This window comes from Pangasianodon hypophthalmus, chromosome 21 (genome assembly GCF_027358585.1).
Source record: "Pangasianodon hypophthalmus isolate fPanHyp1 chromosome 21, fPanHyp1.pri, whole genome shotgun sequence".
In the NCBI taxonomy this organism is placed as follows: Eukaryota; Metazoa; Chordata; class Actinopteri; order Siluriformes; family Pangasiidae; genus Pangasianodon; species Pangasianodon hypophthalmus.
In genome coordinates, this window is record NC_069730.1 from 5,083,992 (window position 1) to 5,106,086 (window position 22,095).

The 22,095-nt window shown below is 41.5% G+C and overlaps 1 protein-coding gene across 1 annotated transcript; it reads right to left on the reverse strand.

The window, feature by feature from the left end:
* Positions 1-6,000: 6,000 nt before the first annotated feature.
* znf407 (zinc finger protein 407) lies at positions 6,001-18,917 on the reverse strand. Its single transcript, XM_026941332.3, has 9 exons — positions 18,803-18,917; positions 12,949-15,788; positions 12,435-12,549; positions 11,894-11,968; positions 9,479-9,645; positions 8,918-9,001; positions 8,717-8,837; positions 8,463-8,641; positions 6,001-7,764 (listed from the first exon to the last, which is right to left on the reverse strand). The coding sequence occupies exons 2-9, from the start codon at positions 15,752-15,754 to the stop codon at positions 6,962-6,964; spliced, it is 4,350 nt and encodes a 1,449-aa protein (XP_026797133.3). The 5' UTR covers positions 15,755-15,788; positions 18,803-18,917; the 3' UTR covers positions 6,001-6,961.
* Positions 18,918-22,095: the final 3,178 nt, after the last annotated feature.

Here is a 22,095-nt window from a genome sequence, read left to right on the forward strand (position 1 = left end):
ACTCATTAGTGCAGAATCAGTGCTGCCAGTTATATAGTTCATTTTATTGCAGATACAGAAATTTCTTTACGTTGATATGATGTTAATATGATGGACGTCATCATTGCATCATCATAAATGAAATAAATATTTCATTCTTTTTTTCAAATGAAAAACCTAAATGTTGGGAATAAGATTTTTTTTTTTCATTGTGTTACAGGTATCCTTTATTTTAGTAACTTTAATTTTCCAGGTTTGAACTTGTTTGTCAGATGTTTTTCATCTCTCAGTCTGGAAAGTCTGTGTGCGTGTGTGTGTGTGTGTGTGTGTGTGTGTGTCTCGACTTGTTGTCGGCTTGTTTCCTGCTGCAGGTGTCACACACTTGCTCAGGTGAGAGTTCAGCAGGTAAAAAGCCTCACGCTCAGTGCACTCTTACACAAACACACTTTGAATTGTAACAGTTCACAGACACTGAAACTATATTCTCATATACAGTACGTTCGTTTTAGTTTATATTAGCGCTATATTTCATTTCCTGATGGATGAGAATACATTAATGCTAAATCTAAACGTACACAAGGCTTCACTAATAGGAAAGGTAATTACTAGTGCACGTGTGGCAGCTGTGTGTGCCCTCCACCCTCCCAACGCTCCTGGCTACCCAGAGACCACACAGGCCATTATTACCTCTTTTTAAACGCCTGCTGTGTTACAAATTGTAATTTGCTCCACATTAGCTTTACTGCTGATCCTTGCTTTACTGCTGAAAATCCAACCTTATTCAGTGCGCCTTGTCTCTTTCCTTACATCTGTCTATCTATGTATCTATCTTACATCGGAGTTTTTCTCTGACAAATATTTTTGGTAGATGCCAACCACAAAAAGCAAATCGTAATCAGTAATTGGACGAAAGACCAGGAGATAGTTTTCCGATCTTTTTTTTAACTGTCCAGTTTCTGTCCAGTTTCAGTGGAACCTGATGTGGTCTTCCGCTGTTGTAGCCCATCCGCCTCAAGCTTCGATGTGTTGTGCATTCTGAGATGCTTTTCTGCTCACCACGGATGTAAAGAGTGGTTATTTTAGTTACTGTAGCCTTCCTGTCAGCTCAAACCAGTCTGGGCATTCTCCTCTGATTTCTCTCAACAACAAGGCATTTCCGCCCACAGAACTGCCGATCACTGGATGTTTTTTTTGTTTGTTTTTTTTGCACCGTTCTGTGTAAACTATAGAGACTGTTGCATGTGAAAATCCCCGGAGATCAGTATATTCTGTAATACTCACCCCAGCACGTCTGGCACCAACACCCACGCCACAGTTAAAGTCACCGAGATCACATTTATTCCTCATTTTGTTGTTTGTAGTATAGATTAACTGAAGCTCTTGACCTGTATATATATGATTTTATGAATTGCGCTGCTGCCACATGATTGGCTAATTGGATAATTACAAGAATAAGTGGCCGGTGAGCGTATATAACAACTTCACATGAAGTAGCTGACGTCGTATAATAGCTTGCACGTTTCATGCAGCTGAATACTTTCCCAGACTCTGTTTTTGATGTTTTTAGGGAATTTCACCTCTTCACCGTCTCCATCAGCTCCTCATTAAGAGTCTGGATCTGGATAGCTGTGAAGCTGTGAAGCTGCTCCACCCTGTGACAATGCCTAATGTTAAAAGCAAGATATAGTTAATATAAAAAATATAAAAAATTATATAAAAAATTGGAATTGGAAAATTAATTCATGATAAAATAAAAAGAAAAATATTCAAACCCCTTGGAGACAAAGACATCATGGCAGGACCTGTAATCGCACGAGTACACACAAAGAGGAAATTTGTAATGCGCAATTCAGTATCAGTATCAATCTCAGTATTCTTTATTATTATATTTAGTATTTTTTAATAGAATAATCCATGACAGGTTAATATTTTTATATGCACAGGTCACTGCGTTTAAAAGCTGAAACACCACAGTGTGTTAATGAAGTCGTTACTGTGTGTCTCTCTGTAATTAGCAGTGTGTGTGTGTGTGTGTGTTTGTGTCTCTGTGGGTTTCACAGGACGCTCACATTACCGCACCTTCACACACCAATTAATGTTACAGCAGCTCCACACGCCAAGCAGCACACACCCACACACATTTAATTGGCCTTCGGTTTCGGTACACAGTAGGGATATGTTCATAGCACATATCCCATAATGCATTGCGGCAAGAACTCTGAGTTAAGTAATTTACATTAAACACAGCTGTGCTGATGGATTTTCTCGACATTATCTCACTATAGTGTTGGTGAAATATGATTTGAAATATCTGATTTTAGGAAAAAGAGACAAACCTGTAAAGTAACCCAGTTGGGTTGTTTTGTGTTGTTTTATTCCTAATGTCATATCAGTGATCTTTTAGCCATTTACACTTAGCTCAACACAAGGGGCGGGGCTTTGACATTTTGACAGGCATTCAGGTAAAATCATAGATGTGCATATTAGTTTTGCTGTGACGTGGCATGAGCAGCAGTTTGAATAGATGCTGTGGCTCGGAGGACGACTTCATGCTAGTCTTCACCCTTGTCGGTTGGTAGCTGTGTGATAGAGGAGAGCGAGCTGATGGGTGGGAATTAGCAAGAGACCAATTTGGGTGAAAAACAGTTTGTGAGAACACTCTGAGACAGGGTGTAATAAGTTCCATATCAGAAAATACAGAGTTCCAAGATGTCATAATGAAAGCAATAGTCTATTCTAGTCTAGCCTCAGACTTTCCGCCCACGTGCCACAGAGAGTCTGATATGTTTTATACACTTTTCTGGCTATAAGCTTCAGGATCTTGAAGGCTACAATATGACTAACTCTTTGAACTTGCGTGTGTACACACTGTGTTACTGCTCCTCTGTGTGCTAATTTCCAGCAGGGAAACAAACACCCCAACACAATGAGCTTTTTGGAGGAAGACATATTTGCTGGATTAAAAAATTGAACAGAATGCCATTTTAAAAGTTATTACAAAGTTTTTTTGTGTGAGTAAATGAGATAATCTCACGTATTTTTAGATGGACTGTGGAAAAAGTGGCTGGTCATCTGCCATGTTAGTCAGATTGCTTCTTGCTGTGAAAGTAGGCGGTTCTTTTATTGATGAAAAGAACCAGACTGGCTTGTGAGACTAATATTAGGCCAACGTAGTGTGAACTCCAGCAAGAGAAAAGACTATCGGGAAACTATGGGTTCATCACAGACAAGAAGATAAGGAACTACATTTTTACAGTTTACAGTGTGTGTGTGTGTGTGTGTGTGTGTGTGTGTGTGTGCGTGTGTGTGTGCGTGTGCGCGTGCGTGCGTGTGTGTGTGTATAATGGTTAAAGGTGGGCAGGAAGCAGAAGGAGGCAGAGTATGACATGTGTCAGATCTCAGAAGGGGGAGCTTTCTCTGTCTCCCTCTCTCTCTTTCTCTCTCTCTCTCTTTCTCTCTCTCTCTCACACACACTCACACACACACAGTAATGAAACCAGTCTTTAATTTCACCTTGCTGTCACAGTTTCTCCTTTTTCCTTTTTTCCTCCAACTTGAGAGTTTTTAAAGGTCATATGACCAAGCAAGGTCAACAAACAAACAAACAAACAAAAATCAGGACGTGGAAAAAGTATGTGCGTGTGTGTGTGTGTGTGTGTGTGTGTGTGTGCACTTCTCATCTTGTCTTGTCCTCTCCCCCCTACTGACAGAGGCACCTCCTTCTGAGCCACACACAAACACACAGAAATTCGTTCTTCCACTGAAAAGAAATGATTTACATAAAAATACTGACTTGCTCTGCACTGGTAATTATTATATTATTTATATATTATTAGTGTGATGGTGTCACTGTTGAACTTTAACCTCTAAATAAAGTGTAGTCTTAAAAAAAAAATTAAAGTTTGAAGGAGAAACACTTGTCATTGCTATTTTTTTTTCAGCCCGTGACATTGGACACAAGCTGTGTTTGTCCTGCAGCTTAGCTCTCACACACTTCTTACAAAATCTCAACTTTTAATTAGAGTAACTGCGGAGATTAAGTTAGACTGATTTTTTAAATGTATTTGATACTATATTTCTTTCCAAATTTCCCCTTGGGGATCAATAAAGGACATCTATCTATCTATCCATCCATCCATCCATGTATAGGTATAGGTTCCAGGCTCCCCGGCGACCCTCTGTAGGATAAGCAGTACGGAAAATGGATTGAAATACTATTAATGTAGGTTACAGTATCCAAACGATGTAGCCTCACTGGTCCAGAGAGTGAGACAGGTGTATTAAGACAGTGAGATGGCTGATGTAGGTTTGTAACTCCTTCTCATTAGTAAGTGTTCACCTCGTTAAATTAACACACACCAGTGAAGATACTGTCTCCAGAGAGAGAGAGAGAGAGAGAGAGGCAGAATACTTAATGTGTCAAGTGAACAGGGTTTTGGCTTTAGTGGTTCAAGATTTAACCCTAGCCCTAAAATGAGCAAGTCTTTAAACACTGTACATATGTATAAAATTAGGCAGACAGAGACAGAGATATAGAGCGAGAGCAACTTGGACTGAGAAAGACAGAAAAAAGAAAGAACGGATGGAGAGGGTGAGTGTGAATGTAATGCTGCAATGAAGGGGGTCTTCATTGGAAGTATGAATATTCATGATTTATGCTAACGAGGAGTGTCTCACTGCACCAGTTGGCTCTCACAGGGACATTACTGTAATGACTTCATTAATTAGAACTGTGTCTCTGAGAGGCTAATTGAGAAGGTGAAACCCTGAACACACCCTTCCACCCTCATACACACACACACACACACACACACTTTATTTTCTCTTTTTGTGTGTGTGTGTGTGTGTTTGTTGGGGGGGGGACACGAAGGGACTTTGATGTCTCTCTCGTCGTCATGGTGATTCTTAGCCATGAAAGTAAAGGGTTAATGAGACCGGTGATTAGAGGGACACACACATTCACAGTCTCAGTGTTAGAGCACTGAGAACTGTAATTAGTCCATAGAGAGTCAAATAAAGCCAGGCAGGATGGCTGTCTCTCTCTCTCTCTCTGCTGTGTTTGGTGTGTGTGTGTGTGTGTTAATGCTGATGAATGTCTGAATGATGATGTAACCTTTGCGGTGTGTTGATGTCATTACTTTGTGGTTTGAGTGATGTAAATGCTGGTTGGGGGTTAAAACAGGATTTTAAAGTGGAGTGATGTAAAGAGGAGTGGAATGAAATGGAGTGATGTAAAGTGATGTAATATAAATGTAAAAATGCCGTAAACAGTAATGTCCCTTATAGAAAGATTGAAATGGTTCCACGAGGACACACTGTTGATCTGCTGCTCAAACCACTTGAACATGTTCTATTAATCACTTTCTTAAATGTTTTCTATTGTTTGATTTGACACTTTGCTGTACGCCTATTTAATCTTTTTTTTTTTCTCGATTAAAATATTTTAATCCTTTTTGCAAAAGTGCCATTTTTTGATGTGAGATGGGGAAGGGGCGTGGCTTCCAGGGGTCCGTTAATACTAGGGAGTTCAAAACCCCTGCACAGCTGTCAATTCACTGTCATTTTAGATTCACATGTTAGTTGGCTCATCTGGCCCTTTCATTGGGGAAAAATGCACTTTTGGAATATTTTTGAGTGAAAATTTGTACCAGTGTACAAATTCCTATGCAAAATATATAACTGGCTGTCAGGTGTTTTTTGGATTTTTTTTTTAATGGTTGCTCATTGTTGCCCTTTTTCAACTTGTGCATATATTTGTCTCTCCAAATTACACTGATGTCAGATTAGCTGTGTGTATGCACTGAATATCCTCAATTTTGGAACAGAAGCTAGGTGGCTTTATCAGATTTCGGAAGTTAAGGCATTAATCTCACAAGATACCATAACATGCTGTTTACATGAGCTCTTGAGTAATCCGATAACAATCAAAATCAGATAATGTTCGTATCGTTAGTGTGTATGTGAACATACGTAGTGTGTGCTGATTGGCCAGCTGTCGTAACATGTTTCAATATGACACATTCAAAAACACATGCATGGTTTATTTATTTATACATGTTTATTGAAATTCAGTTAAATTAACAAATGTGTGTTTCATTTAACCATTCGCTATCAGGCATTTCAAAAAAATCTACAAAACAGAGCAGGAAAAACTGAATCTGATCTACAGAAGAGTTTCAACGTGGTCTGTATGTGTGAGACGTGTGTTACTCTCCTGATCTGAACTCAGGTGACAACTGTAAATCGGATTAAGCTCCTCACAAAGCTGATTGTACATGAATGCAACACTGTAATCTTTCATTTTTATCAAAACACAAATCTATAATTCATTGGTTTGTGTTTTAGCCCTGCCTCCTCAGTGCTTTGGCATCTGGCTCCACCCCCTTGGCTCACTCAAACTATCCACTTGGCCCTGCCCTCTGCCCCAATCAGGTTAGCTCTCTGAAGCTCTACACATGGCCTCAGCTCTCTAGAGTTATCCAGTTGGTCACACTTCATCGACTCTGGAGTTTTGAATTTGACCCCACCCCCTTGGCTCTCTGGAGCTATCCACAAATCCCCGTCATATCCACCAGTTTTGTAAAAGTAGTGCTGTAATGTTGTAAAGCTGTAAAATAAGATTCATAGCTGTAATATAAGAAGTGTACCTTTTTTACATTGCAGATTTACAAATCTGACTGTAAATTTGCAGTCTGTAAACCTAAATGTCACATTTATGCATTCGCATTTATTGATACTTTATGCTTTAGCTAGGAAAACATCTATGTAATCTACACTGGTCACACATTCCTCTGAAACAAAATTAATTTTAATAATAATACCTAGAAATAATAAAATAATAATAATAATAATAATAATATAATCCTCTACATCACACCATAGCAGGTTCAGTAGCTGTACTTTTAGTTATGTAAATAATGGGTGGAGCCAGAAGTATCATATGGCAAAAGGGGTGGGGCTAAGCTCTTCAGCCCTTCCACAATCATTCCTGAGCTTCTTGTTTAAGGCTGACTGGTTCATATGTGACTGAAGCCTCACTGGGCTGGTTTCCTGCATCATCTACAAGCCCTACCTCCTGCCCAGACTCCGCCCCCTCACTCTGCGTATATACAGTGCTGTCAGCCACCTCTGTCACAATGTAATGCGTTCCCTCATCGTTCACAATCACTTGTGTTAACCCTTCTCTCATCATCAGTTGACTGGCAGCAAACTGTAGGACTTCCTCATGGGCGTGGCCCAACACCTGTACAACCTCCCCGTAAACTTGCACTGCCTCCTGCCCTTCCCCCTGGGCGTGTGCTTGTTGTTCAGTGGTGGTTCTGATGTCTTGCTGAGCAGCACCATCCTGCTGGTCGATCTCTGACACTGCGCACAGCAGAGCATCTAGCGCTGTAGAGGGGCCCGCCCCTTCCTGATTGGTTTCATGTGATGTTTGCTCTGCCCTCTGCAATGTTTGCTCCACCCCTGAGCCTGACGACTCAACCAGGACATAGTTTTTGTGTGTGTAGGGAATAATGCATCCATCCTGCGTAACCTGCAGCAGCTCGGCATTGACGGAGGACATGGCCAACGTCTGCAGAGTAGCGGCTGCCGATTCCTCCAGCTCGGCCTCCTCCATCTCTGTTCCCTGTAGCTCCGCCTCCTCTCCGTATCCCTGGATGATGATGACTTGCTGCAGTGTTTCAGCTCCTAAACGGCCCTCGTCTGGTGTGAAGGGGGCATCGGCCTCCACGTATGATGACCCCTGCCCTTTCAGCCGACACTCGAATGACTTCGACACGATTCCTGGACACACAGAAATACACACACACAGAGAATATTAAATCCAGCTGTCTCTAGGAAAGGCCTGTACTATATATTTTAAATTTTACTCATATTACTGTATTCATATTAACATTTTTTATTCTCTCAGTACTGAAACAAGCCTTCAGTCTGTGTTTGAAGAAAGTCAGGGGAGTTCACTGCAATACCCAGGCACCGGCAGAAAGAGAAAGTCTCAGTTCCTCTCTACCGCTATTTCTCTCTGTCTCTCTATATTTCTGTCTGTCTCTGTCAATTTCTACTTTATGTGTGAAAATGTTTGTGTGTGAAGGCAGACTCAGTTGCATACAGTGTAGCACTGACAGCTGTCAATCACACAGAGTGACAGAGTTTAAGATAAAAACATCAACACAGAATGACAAACACACACCCAGAGGATTCACAGCTGTCAATCAACCAGAGCGACAGCGCACACACACACACGTGCCTCAAACACAAAAGGGTTTTCGTCAGATTTTACGTATATTGTGTGTGTGTGTGCTGAGAATCAGAGGCTCCATAAACTCCAAAACACACGTACAACCTACTCAGTCATAATGAACCCTTTTCAGAGAGAGATGAACAGATGAATGAAGGGAAAGGTAAACAAGTGCAAGGAGGAAGTAGGTAGATAAATAAACAGCCAGTGATAGAGGAATGGAGTGAGGGCTGTAGTGTGCTACCTGCATGAAGGTAAGCGAGGTCAGGGTTCTCAATGTCCCGGTGTTTGTCTTTAAGGTGGTTACGGAACTCGGATGGTGAATTGGTACAGAAATCACAGCGAGGGCAGTTGTACATCATCACACCCTCATGTTTCCCTGTGTGGAGGATGTGCTTACGGATATTCTCTGCACAGTTTGACCTGAGAGACAGAAACAGAAGGTTAGGGTGCAGGAAGTAGGGTGTAGGGTGTAGGGTATAGGGTACTGGATGTTACCTGTAGTCACACCAGGGGCAGCGGTATGGTTTCTCTCCTGTGTGAACGCGTTTGTGTCGGGTCAAATGAGACTGAGTGGTCGAGGCAAAACTGCAGAGATCACAACGGAATGGACGCTCACCTATACACATACAGAAGGAGGAGTCAAACAGTTTAATATGTCTGAAAGAACACGTTCAGGTATGTGTGTGTGTGTGTTACCTGTGTGTTGGCGCCGGTGTTTAGTGAGAGCGTGTCGAGTTCCACCAGCAAAACCACAGAGATCACACAGAAATGACTTTTCACCTGAAAAACAGACAGATTAACAAAGATCCCTTACATACAAACCACTCCCTCACATATTTACCACACCTGTTTTTTTTTTTTTAAAAAAAACACCCCATAGATTAACCATAGTCTACACTTGTTAACCCCAACTTGTACATTAACCACACCCTCTGATACATTAACCACACCTTCACAATTAGCCACTGAGTTTTTTAACCATACCCCTAAGAAATTAACCTCACATTCAACACTAACCACACCCCCTCACAGATTACCTTCAACTCCCCTTAACAATATAACTACACCTTAAATATAAACCATAACACATAATAAATTAACCACACCTTTAGAGATTAACAACACCCACTAATAAAATAATACATTTTCTAAATAATAACAAATTTTCTTCTTCTCATTGACTTTGTACACACAGTGTAAGATGGAGCAGGCAGGAGGTGTGTGTGTGTGTGTGTGTGTGTGTGTGTGTGAGTTTACCTGTGTGTGTCCTGTAGTGGTCCTTCATAGCTGAGTGTGTGAGAAAGGCATAGTGACAAGATGACCAAGGGCACTTAAAGGGTTTGTCTCCAGTGTGAAGCTTCATGTGGTTATTAAGGGCCCACTTCTCACTGAAACTCCGGTCACACAATTCACAATCATACTTCCTATATACACACACACACACACACACACACACACACACAAATAAATCATCAAACACAACAATAATATGGTAAAATCACATTAAGTACCAGAGTGCTACATGCACAGTGACCATTGAGACTAACTGCAGAGAGAGAGAGAGAGAGAGCACGAGAGAGAATGAGTTTGTGTGTATATATGTGTGTATGTGTGTGTGTGTGTGTGTGTGCGTGTGTGTATATGATATGGCCATATAACCAAACAACAGTGAGTAATCATCTTAATATTACAAACACTGCTGAATATGCAGCAAATTAATGCTTGCTGTGTTTAATTTGAGCAATAATCACAATGTAATAAACACAGTTTATAAAAAAGGGTTATTAGTGTAAAATCATTACAGTGTGATGATTTCTCAGCTCCCATGATACCTTACATTAAGAGTCAGGAGTATAATTGGGACTCGGTTCTGTCATATTTCAGAATTTATATATGTATCTTAGTCTCTTGAAAACTGACAAACACACAAACATACACACATCTCCTTAGTGGTATAAAAATATCCATGGATTGCGGGGATGAAAGTATGCGATGCATTCTGGCTGTAATCTATCGCTCTCTGACTCTGACACACACACACACACACACACACACACACACAAAGCAGAGATCCTGCTCCCACACTCTCCCTTAGTCCATTATTTCTGAATCTGTAGTTAACATTCAGCCTGTGACAGAAGGGAAGTACCACTGTTCCAGTTGCCATTTGTTGATAACACAGTGTGGGACAGGACCAACCTGCTCTGTGAAAGCTGGTTCAAGTATTCGTAGACTCAGACAGGGCTATCACCCTAGCTCTCCCTTCAACACTGCCCAGGTCTGAACTGAATTCACCTGCTCAGTCACATGAGCTCATGGTGACACCCATGACCATGACTGGACAATTCGCATTAGGACTTCTGAAGGAGCAGGAGGAGGATATCCTGCCAATTATGGACCTGGCCAGTACTTCTGGCTGAGGACACTAGATAAGAGGAGGTTGATCCCAAACCTGAGAGACCAGACTCCATTAATCCTATATCTCATCTATTCCAAAAGATCCAAGCTAAAGAGGTATTTACATGGGAACAGTAAGTTGAGGAAAGGCTCAAAAAATGCAGGTTGTAGTGGAGAACGACCCCCTGTAGACATACCATCCTCTCCCAAAGGAGGACTTCTTATTAATCTTCTTGTGCTGTGAGGGGACGCCAACTAACCCACTGGTGATACTAGCTCCAATACAGTCACTGATATACCTGGTACATCCAACACTGATGCACACAGCAATGAGTGGACTCTTTCAGGACTGTGAAATTGGTTCCACTGTTCATCACAGTATGCAATGGTCCACAATTGTTGTCAGTGCTGCAATGTCTGACAGAGGACCATACCCCATCAGTGACTAGCAGTTCCCCTTTGTGATCACACTACATCATAAAGGTGCCCCTTGAGCACCTCAGCAGGGATCTGCAGAGGCCACTGTCACTTTGCTGCAGGAGCATCAGTGAATCCTGGTGATCTTCAATTATAGCACTGACTGAGGTAGTGGCACTTAAGACAGCCTCCAAGAGCAAGCCTGTGGTTCAACCCATGGTCATAGTATCAGAGCCAGATAGGTCTCTCCACTCCTGCAACAACACTAGGGTGCTGAACAAGGTATCAGAGGTATCATTTTTCCGATCCCCACTCCTGGATTTCTCCAGTCCTGCAACAACGTTTGGGAGCTGAACTAGGTGTCAGAGTCTGACACCTACTTGATGCCCCAGGTGGACGAGCTTGTGTGATGCCTTGCGAGGTCTAAGTATTTTTCAATAACTGACCTAGTTAAGTGGTATTGGCAGTTACTTCTGGCTCCAGAAGCACAGTCAAAGTTCATCTTCAGCACCAGCAGTCTATGGTGGTACTGAGCCCTTCTCTTTGGTCTCCACAGAGGCATCTGTGATTTTCCAATGGTTCAATGACATTCTTCCTTAACCCTGTCCCTGCTACACCACCACATACTGTACCTAGATTATGCTGTGATTCATTCAGAGACCTGGACCAAGCACCTTGTCTAGAAGGTGCTGGAGGCACTGAGAGGGGTTGGATTAACCACCAACCCAAGAAAATGCTACCTGGGCTTATACAATGGGCTTCCAGATCAGCAGTAACCTCCTGAGATCACAGTGTGTGTTCACACTACATCCTCTGCAGGACTGCATCGCACACATGAGAAGTGAGTGTGTGTGTTACCTCTCTTTTGGCTGGCCTAGTCCATGTTTTCCCAGCAAGTGTGTGTTCAGATGTTTCTTCATCACAAAAGCCCACCTACAACAAGATCAGAGTTTGTGAGAATGTGTGAGTGTGTATGGCATGTGTATGTGTGTGTGTTTGTTTGGTGTATGTTCTCCTGAGTCAGTCAGTTAGCATCCATTATGTTTATCTCACATCGATAAAAACTCTGTGTTTTGGTTTTAAAATGCTTTCACTTGTCCACTGAGGGCACTTAAAAAGGCAGACTAATACCACAGTATGACACACACTCACACACACACATCATTATAGCTCAAATGAACCTAGGCTAATTGAGCAGTAGGTTTTTATTAAAGCAGTAATGTGTGTGTTAAGACAAGCTCAGCAGTGCTGTGCAAGAAAATGTAGTTAGACAAACTACAAGCTACTCTACAAAAACACCTCTCAGTGCCTCTGTGGCCTAAACCAGTCAGATCTATAAAGCCTGATTATTATTTCAGTTAATTAATTAATAATTAATTATGAAAATACGCTGACTCACCCACAGAGATGACATTTGTACTCCCTCATGCCGAGGTGTCTCTTTACGTGATTTCTGGCATCTCCGAGTTGCGCCGTTGCAAAATTACAGATCTTACACATAAATGGTTTTGAACCTAGAAAAAACATATACAAAATAAAATGAAAAAGTGGAAACAGCGGGTGCGAGGCGGGAATACACCCTGGATGGGACACCAGTCTATCGCAGAACACACATTCACACACTTATTCACACCTAGGGGCAATTTAGCATAGCCAATTCCCCTACCGCCATGGATTTAGACAGTGAGAGGAACCTGGAGAACCTGTAGGAAACCCACACAAACACTGGGAGAACATGCAAAACACCAGACAGACAGCAACCCAAACTCAGAATCGAAGCGGGGAACCTGGAGCCAAGGGGTGGTGCTGCACCACCATTGTGTATATAACACATCATTATTACAGTATACTATGTGCTTGTGTAGTACACTATTCTTATTAAGTGTTAGTATAGAAGGAGACAGAGTGTGTACCTGTGTGTGTGCGGACATGCGCGAGGAAGGCCATGGAGTTGCTGCTCTTGCACACCTTGCCACAGTATTTACACACGTTTCCAGGGTTTTCTTCTCTTTCACGGTTGATCTGCTCTGTGTCCTCCATTACATACTTATTCACCTCACGCAGCAGCTCCTCGTGTTTCTCTTTGATGTGAACGAAAAGTTCTTGCTCTGAGTTGCAGGGCTCATTACAGCGCACACACCGGAAGGCGGCGCCTCCATCAGGCCGCTCGTCCACGCTGTTGCGCTCCGTCCGTAGGTGTGCCGAGCTGCTTAGGTGCTGCTGCAGGCTGCTGTCCGAGTGGAAGGACTTCCCGCACAGCAGGCAGTGAAAGTGCTTCTCCTTCGATGAGTGTTTCATCGTGATGTGGACGTTCAGGCCGCTGAGTCCCTCTGCCAAGAACCCGCAGTCATCACACCGGACCCGTGTGCTCACATCATGTCCCTCTGACATTTTTAGCATTTTTGCGGCCTGATTGAGGGATTTATATGACTCTCCATCATCTTCATTGCACAGTCCATCTGTCGGCGCTTTCAAGGAAAAGACGCACTCATCAAACGCAGTTGCTCTGAACACACGCCTCTCACTAGATGGACTTTCAGCAGTCGTCTCACACATGTCCTCCTCTTCTTCTTCATCATCATTATTATCATCATCATCATCATCATCATCACCACCATTATTGTATTCCTCCTCACCCTCTTCATTATTTGATGGTTCGGGGAACTCTAATGAATCTTTAGGGCCATTTGTATCTTCACTGGACTTCAGCTGTTGGTTAATATTCAGCTCTTCCTCACCTGCACTTCCTTTTCCGGCTGCTGTGGCTTTTGCTGCATCGTTATTCAAACCGTCGTTACCACCAGAGTCTGGCTCTGGATCAGTATTCTGGTTCAAGGTTTTGGTGTTTTGCTGCTTGTTGTCACAGAATTGGGGTTTGGTCTCAGTGTGTGGGTGCGAGTTGTCAGTATTTTCATGTGCGTTTTCTATGTTTTTGTCTGTGCTATCTGATTGTTGGTTTGCGTTTTCAGCAAGTTGGCTTGTGTTCTCACTGTGTTTATCCACATTCTTGTCTTGTTGGTGTGTGTTGTGCCGTTTCTGTAGGTATCTCTGGCGTTTGAGTTTGTGTTTCTCGGTTGCAGTGTGACGTGACATTTCTCTGCGTGTCACTGCGTAATAACTGCATGCCAGACACACAAACTCGAAATCCCGCGTGTGTTTGCGGCGCACGTGCAGGGCTAGAGAAAGCGCAGAATGCGCAACAAAGTAACAGTGTTCGCATGAGTAAACTGAGTCGTACTTGGGCTTTTTACAGGGAACGTCACTTCCCGTTCCCTCTGTCTCTCCTTCCTCCTCTACATTTGGTGTTTCCTGCTGTGCAGCATTCGGTGCATCGTGTGTTTTCTCGGCTGGCCCTGCCTCGCCGGTCTGAGCTGCCTGCTCAGCATTTAGCATGATGACTGCCTCCTGCCCATCGCCGTCGCTCTGCACTCGTTTAATGTGCTTTTTGGTTTCGCAGTGCCGGTCCATGTCTCCTTTGGTCACGCAGGAGTAGTTGCACAGTTTGCAGTGGAAGCTGTACAGGCGGCTGTGTTTGCGGCGGATGTGGACACTAAGGTTTGTGGGATTGGAGGCCACGAGGCCGCAGTGACTGCAGCTCATTACCTGAGACGACTTGGGCCTTCCGCGTTTTCGTTTGTGAGAAGCGCTAGCCCCGACTAACTCTGCTAAAGTGTGTTCAGCTGATTCCGTCTCACGAACATCCTCACTGACATCTTCACTGATGTTCTCATTATGTTCATTCTGCTCATCTCTATGTTTTTGTTCGTCTGACAGAATGACAAGCACTTTTTCAACACACTGCTCAAACAGCGGGCCAATGTTTTTCTCCATCGCCAAGTTTCGGTGGGACTCATCGCTCAGGTGTGCGTTCATCTCCTCTGCTGTGCAGGTGTAAAAACTGCAGCACCTGCAGTACAGACGCTCAAAACGCTGTGCTCCAGCACTGAGCTGGTCTATAGAGGGTACACCAGAGTTGAGCTGGTCTATAGGGGGTACAGCAGAGTTGAGCTGGTCTATAGAGGGTACACCAGAGTTGAGCTGGTCTATAGGGGGTACACCAGAGTTGAGCTGGTCTATAGGGGGTACACCAGAGTTGAGCTGGTCTACAGGGGGTACGCCAGGGCTGAGCTGGTCTATAGAGGGTACACCAGAGTTGAGCTGGTCTATAGGGGGTACACCAGAGTTGAGCTGGTCTATAGGGGGTACGCCAGGGCTGAGCTGGTCTATAGAGTGTGCTGCAGAGCTGGGCTGCTCTATAGGGGGTGCGTCAGTGCTGAGATGGTCTATAGGGGGTTCATCAGTGCTGAGCTGGTCTACAGGGGGTGAGTCAGTGCTCAGCTGCTCTGTAGGGGCCACTGTAGATCTCGGTTGATCTGTAGGAGGCATCTCCTCTGCAATATTTTCAGCTGTGCGTGTTTCCTCTGTACCTGTCGTACCCGTCGCCTCGGCGTGCAAGCTACTGTGTTTCCTCCTGCAGTGGATTTTCAGAGCAGTAGGAGTTTTAGCCACGAAATCACACTCACGACACGCACGGCTGTTATTCTCCTCTGAAGAGGCTACAGAGGCATTGTGTGCACCTTCACACTGACTCAGAGTTCCTTCATTTTCACCATTATCTACAGCGCCAGTGCATTCAGGGAGAGCTTGTCCGTCTTTATTCTCAGGCCGTTCCTCTCTCTTCTCCTTCCCTGATCGTAAATTCCTCTTTGAACAGTCCATTTCTTCAGCTTTAATTAACCATTTCACAAAGCAACTGTGAGAGAGGATATAAATGAATCATTACACAAGTAACACAGTACAAATGTAAGTCGGCAAACAGGTAAGACAGTGGAACAGGACTGATGCTTGTGAATGTGGGTACAGTTTTGTTTTTTGGTTTAGGTTTTGCTGCCATCTAGTGTTAAATTATCAAACTCACATTTGAAAAATGGCTGCATTATTAAAAAAAAAAATAATAATAAAATAAAATAAAAATAAATAAAATATATATATATATATATATATATATATATATATATATATATATATATATATATATATATATTTTTTTTTTTTTTTGAATATTTCTTAAATGTCTGAATATTCATTCATTCAAAAATCAAAATGTCAAAAATCATTTAGCCATCCAAAAAATCTGTGCAAAAAAAAAATTGAGTTGAAGGTCAGATGCAAATATGGGTGTCTTGGATAATGCATTTCAAATGAGATTTAAAATTTTAATACAATGTGTAAAATCCAGTTTGTCTACTTGGCACACATTCTAACAATTATAATACAAATATCAGTAACTTAACTAATTATTATTATTATTATTATTATTATTATTATTATTATTACAATACAAATAAAAAAGATTTTTTTCATTTGTATTATTTTATTAATATGTTGTGTCTCCATTTGATTATACATAATAATAAACAGACTATAAAATGTGTTGTTTAAAAAAAATGTAGAATTGATGATAGGGTGAAGTTTTCTGTAATGAGATGTTTATTCAAGATTCATGGAAAAGAGTCTTCAGTGTCAGCGCTTTGTAACAGTAAGGACAGGGGGCTTTGCGACAGAAAATAAATTGTAATCATTGTCAAATTGCTGTGGTATAGTAGGAATAAAACATTCTGAGGCATACTGCTGTTGGAAAATAATCAAATTTGGGGTGGTAACTGTAACTCTGCTTCGCTTCGGGCTGCATCACTCCACCCTGTTGTTGATTATTTTCCTAAAACAACACACCCCATGTGTGTTTATTCCTAACGTAACAGTAGCTCTGAACGTAGTGCTGGCTGTAAATAAAATCACAGGATTGTATTACTGCGCTCGTTCTAATACTTTATCATTTCAGCATTAACGGGTAATTCACAGAGACTTCTATGGCGGATGCTCTAAAATAGTCTAAGACTAATAATACACAGTTTGTGCTTTCTGAATTCTCTGTAACATGACAAGATGCATTTTGTGTCTTATCTTATTAAGAGTGAAAAAAATGAGGCTGAGAGGGAAACGGCTGCTGCTATAATGCAAGTGATAACAGGAACTAAAGTTCACAGATGTTCCACAAGATTAAATGTAACTAAAAACAGATATGTGACATTCTTTTTTTCTAATAAATTAAAAAATTGTCCTCCTTGGCAAATTGCTATGGTGTAAGAACAATACAACACTTTGGGATGTGCTGGTATTGGAATACGACCAACTTCTTGGGGATAGCCGCCACGTCACACCACTCTGTTGTTGATTAGTTTCCAACAACAGCATGTCTGAAAGTGTTTTATTCCTTATGTAAAACTGTTTTGATTTTTATGACTCTTCTGGACCTGTGTGATCATGAATCATATCAAAAACTACCACATACTGAACACTACAGTGTGTACCCTTTGAAGCTATTAGTAGTGTTCACTTATCAGAAGTCTGGACACATACACAGTTGGTTTAATCAGATCTATTGGGAACAAGCGATTGAATCACATCTCCGGTTCTTGTCTTAATGCAAGTAAAAATTATAGAAAATGAAAACTGAGGAGAATGCATAGATATTGTACAAAGTGTAGATCATATATACACTATATGGCCAAAAGTATGTGGGCATCTGACTATAACACTCTTATGTGCTTGCTGAACATCCCATTCCAGATTTAGTCCCCCTATGCTGTTATTATGAGCTCCACTCTTCTGGGAAGGCTTTCCACTAGATTTTGGAGCGTGGCTGTGGAGATTTGTGTTCATTCAGCCAAAAGAGCATTAGTGAGGTCAGGCACTGATGTCGGGTGAGGAAGTCTGGGGTGCAGTCGGTGTTCCAGTTCATCCCAAAGGTGTTCAGTGGGGTTGAGGTCAGGGCTCTGTGCAGGACACTCAAGATCTTCCTCTCCAACCTTCACACACCATGTCTTCATGGAGCTCGCTTTGTGCACAGGAGCACTGTTAAGCTGGAACAGGTTTGGGCCTCTTAGTTCCAGTGAAGGGAAATCTTAACGCTACAGCACACAAAGTCATTCTATACAATTGTGTGCTTCCACCTTTGTGGCTAAAGATGAGGGAAGAACCACATATGGGTGTGATGTGATGGTCAGGTGTCCACATACTTTTGACCATACAGTGTATATGCAGGTGGGGAGGGGTGTCAGTACAACTCAGCAGCACGTGCATGCAGTGTCTCAGTGTACCAGCTAATTAATACGCATCTGTTAACCTAAATCATTTTTCTGACTACCCAAAAATAACAACAAAGATATGAATCATGCACACAGAATGATTTATCAGCAAAGTGTGTTTAAAATACACCCGAGTTATAACCACATTTCAACTCCCAGCTTCCAATTTTTACTATTATTACTATTATACTATTTTATATTTATATAAGAATATTTATATAATAAATAAATATTCTTATTTATTATAAAATTCTGCACAACAAGAAGTCCTGACACTACCAAAGCGCTTATGTAAAACGCAACGGATTTCGGTTTAACTAGCGCAGACACACTTCCTATTGATACAAACACATGAACGACATGGCATCTGTCCAATAGGAACGCTGAACAGGGTGTCACCAGCCAATAGGAAGCGACAGAGGCGGGGATTACCGGTTCTCAGGCTCAGAAAACGACGGCAGCACAGAGGCCCAAAAAGGCCACGATTTGCGACCTCCAAAACATATTACTTTGCACGCCATTAAACAACACGAATGTGTTTTGTAACAGCCACCGACCATACAGAAATATTTTACGCAGTTGAAATTGCCACCAAAAATCACAATTTCCTTTTGTTTACCTCAAATAATTCCCGTTTCACTCTGTCCGCGCTTTCTGATCTTAGTCACCAGCGGCGTTCCGTAGTGTGCTCGTGACGTCACACGCCCAAGTCCGGGGTATTAGGGGCCGGAAATAAAATGGCGGCGAGTTTCTGAACGAATAGTACTATTTTTTTAGTTTCAAAATTGGGTTCCTTTTGTGGGCTGTTGATATTTAGTGAAAAGCTAGTAGACATTCTTATACCAATTAATCCAAAAATAATAAGAAGTTAATGTCAATTAATGTAGGCTAAATACAAAACTTAATACAACTTTGACTTAAAAAGAAGATAGGTTTTATATGTGAGCATGGTGCATCATCAGCTTTACCACTGTCTAAACAGCACCAACTTTTAGAAGAATTTTCTTGATATAGAAGTATTTTCGATCAGTAATGATCGTAATCCATTTGGTCAAAGTAATCAAGGTGAAATGTGTTAATCCATCAAAGGCCTAAGAATGACTCTGAAGTGTATTTTAATCATGAAGAGAATGTGACCTTAGATTAAATCAGTGTTTAAGTATTGTTCTAATCAATTAGAAAATAATTTTATAGAGAATATTTGTGTATGTGAATCCCAGTTTGTGGAAAATTACTAAGCACACAGAGTCGCATTCATAAATAGTATTGTATCTTTTTATTGTAGCTTTTCAATTCAGCCTAGCTCTGTCCTTTCTCATGGAAAAGTGCTCTTTCTCAACCAGAATACTGAAGTGCATTGATAAGTTTGTGATGAATGTTAACGTTTTTTTTTTAAATAAATAAATAAACTGACTGAGATCATGCCACAATTAAAATGAAGCTAGAGGGCCAATGAAATAATTGTGGTGAGAGTTTAGGGGTGTGATTAAAAGAAAACATGAGAAAACTCCACCTAATGAGATCATTGTTTTAGAATTGTATAAAAGCATGAGCCACGACTATGTAAATCAGATGATCTGCAGACATCTCGGCTTTGTTGGTTGATTCAATAAAGTCTGATTTTTGGCATCCAAAATCCTTTGAGAGTAATGAGAGTTTGTTGTGGCAAAACTGAAGAGTATAAACCAGAATTTACTTGTATGCAAGTAGAATAAGGAAAAATATAATATAAAGGATATAAAAGATAAATGATAGCAACAGTATGGACTGTATTCGGAATAAAGTGCAGATATGTGCAGTACAATGCTGTGCAACATCGGGCTAAGGTAGCTGCAGTGAAATTGCTAATACGTAAAATAAATATTTATAAGTATGGGAGTAATATGGTTATATTAACCGGAATGTAAGGGTGTGGGTATTGTGCAAACAAGTCCACGGTCTAGTCCTAGGTGTTTCCTGGTTGAGGGCCAGAATAGCCTGTGGGAAGAAGCTCCTCCTCATGCTGTCTGTGTTGGCTTTCAGGGAGCAGAAGTGCTTCCCTGAGCGCAACAGAGAGAAGAATCCAGAAGTTCTTTGGATTGCTGAGGTCCTTCACTATCTTCCTGGCCTTGGTCCAGGACCGCTTGGAGCCCGATTATCATGATGGCACTGTTCCCAAACTAGGCTGTGATGCCTCCCATCAGTATGTTCTCGATTGCACAGGTGTAAAAGTTCCTTAGCACCTTAGAGGGCAGTTTAAAGTCCATTAAGCGTCTAAGGTGGTAAAGGCGCTGACGGGCCCAAAGTGTATAATATGTTGTTTCTTACCATCAGCACACACAAAGATGAGCATGCTTGCACATGGTTTATCTATACAACCGGAGATATACTGCCTATAGCACTGCACTCTTCACTATCAATCCAGTTGTCAGGCTGGTTTCAACCTGAATCCCAGTTTGTAAAATTTATAGTGGAAAGTTTTTATACCAGATGTTGATGTCCTTGTACAGATCTGTCCAAGCCTTGTAGTTAAAATGTTGGCTCTGTGCTCCATTCTGTAGTTGGTCCATGTCTGCATTGTTTTCAGAGGTAGCCAGATCAAGTGTGTATGGTTCTGCAGTATGCCTGAGCATCAATGTAGGGTTTTCCCCTCCTTCTTTAATAGAATAAACCACTTACAGTGTTTTATTAGGACTGTGGCAAAAATTCCCCTTTAAAACAGGCATTTTCATGCAGTTTCAGAATGCGTGACTGGGCCCTATTGTCTAAACACACATGTACAGGAGCTGCCTGGGACATCCAGATACATGGTGGAGTTATATGAATGAAACGTGCTCCCAGGAATCCAATGCTAAAAGTCAGAGAAGATGAACTCCACCTCGATTTTTCACGCACGTCAAAGAAGATGGTGGATATGAATAATGAAAGTAAGGAAGAATCCACAAAAAAACTAAATGGACAAAAGGACAAATCTAGATACACAAAAAAGTTTTTTTTCAATCTATACGACTGGTAGCAGATTTGTACTTTCAAAGTGACCTCAGTCAATATCACAATATCAGTGAAAAAAAAGAATGAAATAACCTACTTTACGTCTTCCAATGATCTTTTGGAGAGAGATTTTTTTAAAGAAGTATTTTAACAATAATATTTCAAGGTAAATTATAGTTCCTGGGCTGGAACTAGTAAAGAAAATTCTGTTTTTTAAGTGCTGTAGATTTTGTAGGTTTTATTAAACCTAAATTAAATATTAAATTAAAAAAATTAAATATGCACATATTGCCATGAAGTACACTTTACCTACGGCAGGACACAGACAACTCCAATCACAGAATCAATCTTATATCAAACCGCACTGTACCATAGAAATACTAGCTAGCTCTAGCTCTACTGGTAAGGACATCATCAGGTATTTTTATGTTGTTTCTATACTGGCTAGACAGCATGGTGGTGCAGTGGGTAACATCTTACCTCCTCACAGCTCCATGATCCCTGGTTTGATCCTGAGCTCAGGTGTACTCTGTGTGGAGTTTTGCATATTCTCCATGTGGGTATACTCCAGGTTCTCCAGTTTCCAACCATCTCCCAAAAACATGCTGGTAGATGAAACGGACGACTCTAAATAACTTGTAGGTTCGAGTGAGTGTGTGAACTTGTGTGCATGGTGACCCGCAATGCACTACAGCCTTATGTCCAGTGTTCCCAGTAAAGGCTTTTGACACTATGACCCTGACCAGGTTAAAGGCTAAAGCACTTACAAAAGATGAATGAATGAATGAACAAGCATACAGGCTACTACATTCTGCTTTCAAGTGGGGTTTGGTATTAGTAGTGTGCATAGTATTGCATTTCAAAAACAGCCCATGTACACGGTTGACTTTTTTTTTTTTTTTTGCAAGGCATAACAAAACATTAAACATTTACAATGTTTAA

Excerpts from the sequence above, each read along its gene's own strand:
- znf407 (XM_026941332.3), bottom strand. The coding sequence starts at position 15,754 with ATGGACTGTTCAAAGAGGAATTTACGATCAGGGAAGGAGAAGAGAGAG. Across the intron at positions 12,550-12,948 it reads GCATGTCCGCACACACACAG|GTTCAAAACCATTTATGTGT; the intron begins GTACACACTCTG and ends TGTTTTTTCTAG. Across the intron at positions 7,765-8,462 it reads CCTCGCTTACCTTCATGCAG|GAATCGTGTCGAAGTCATTC; the intron begins GTAGCACACTAC and ends CTGTGTGTCCAG.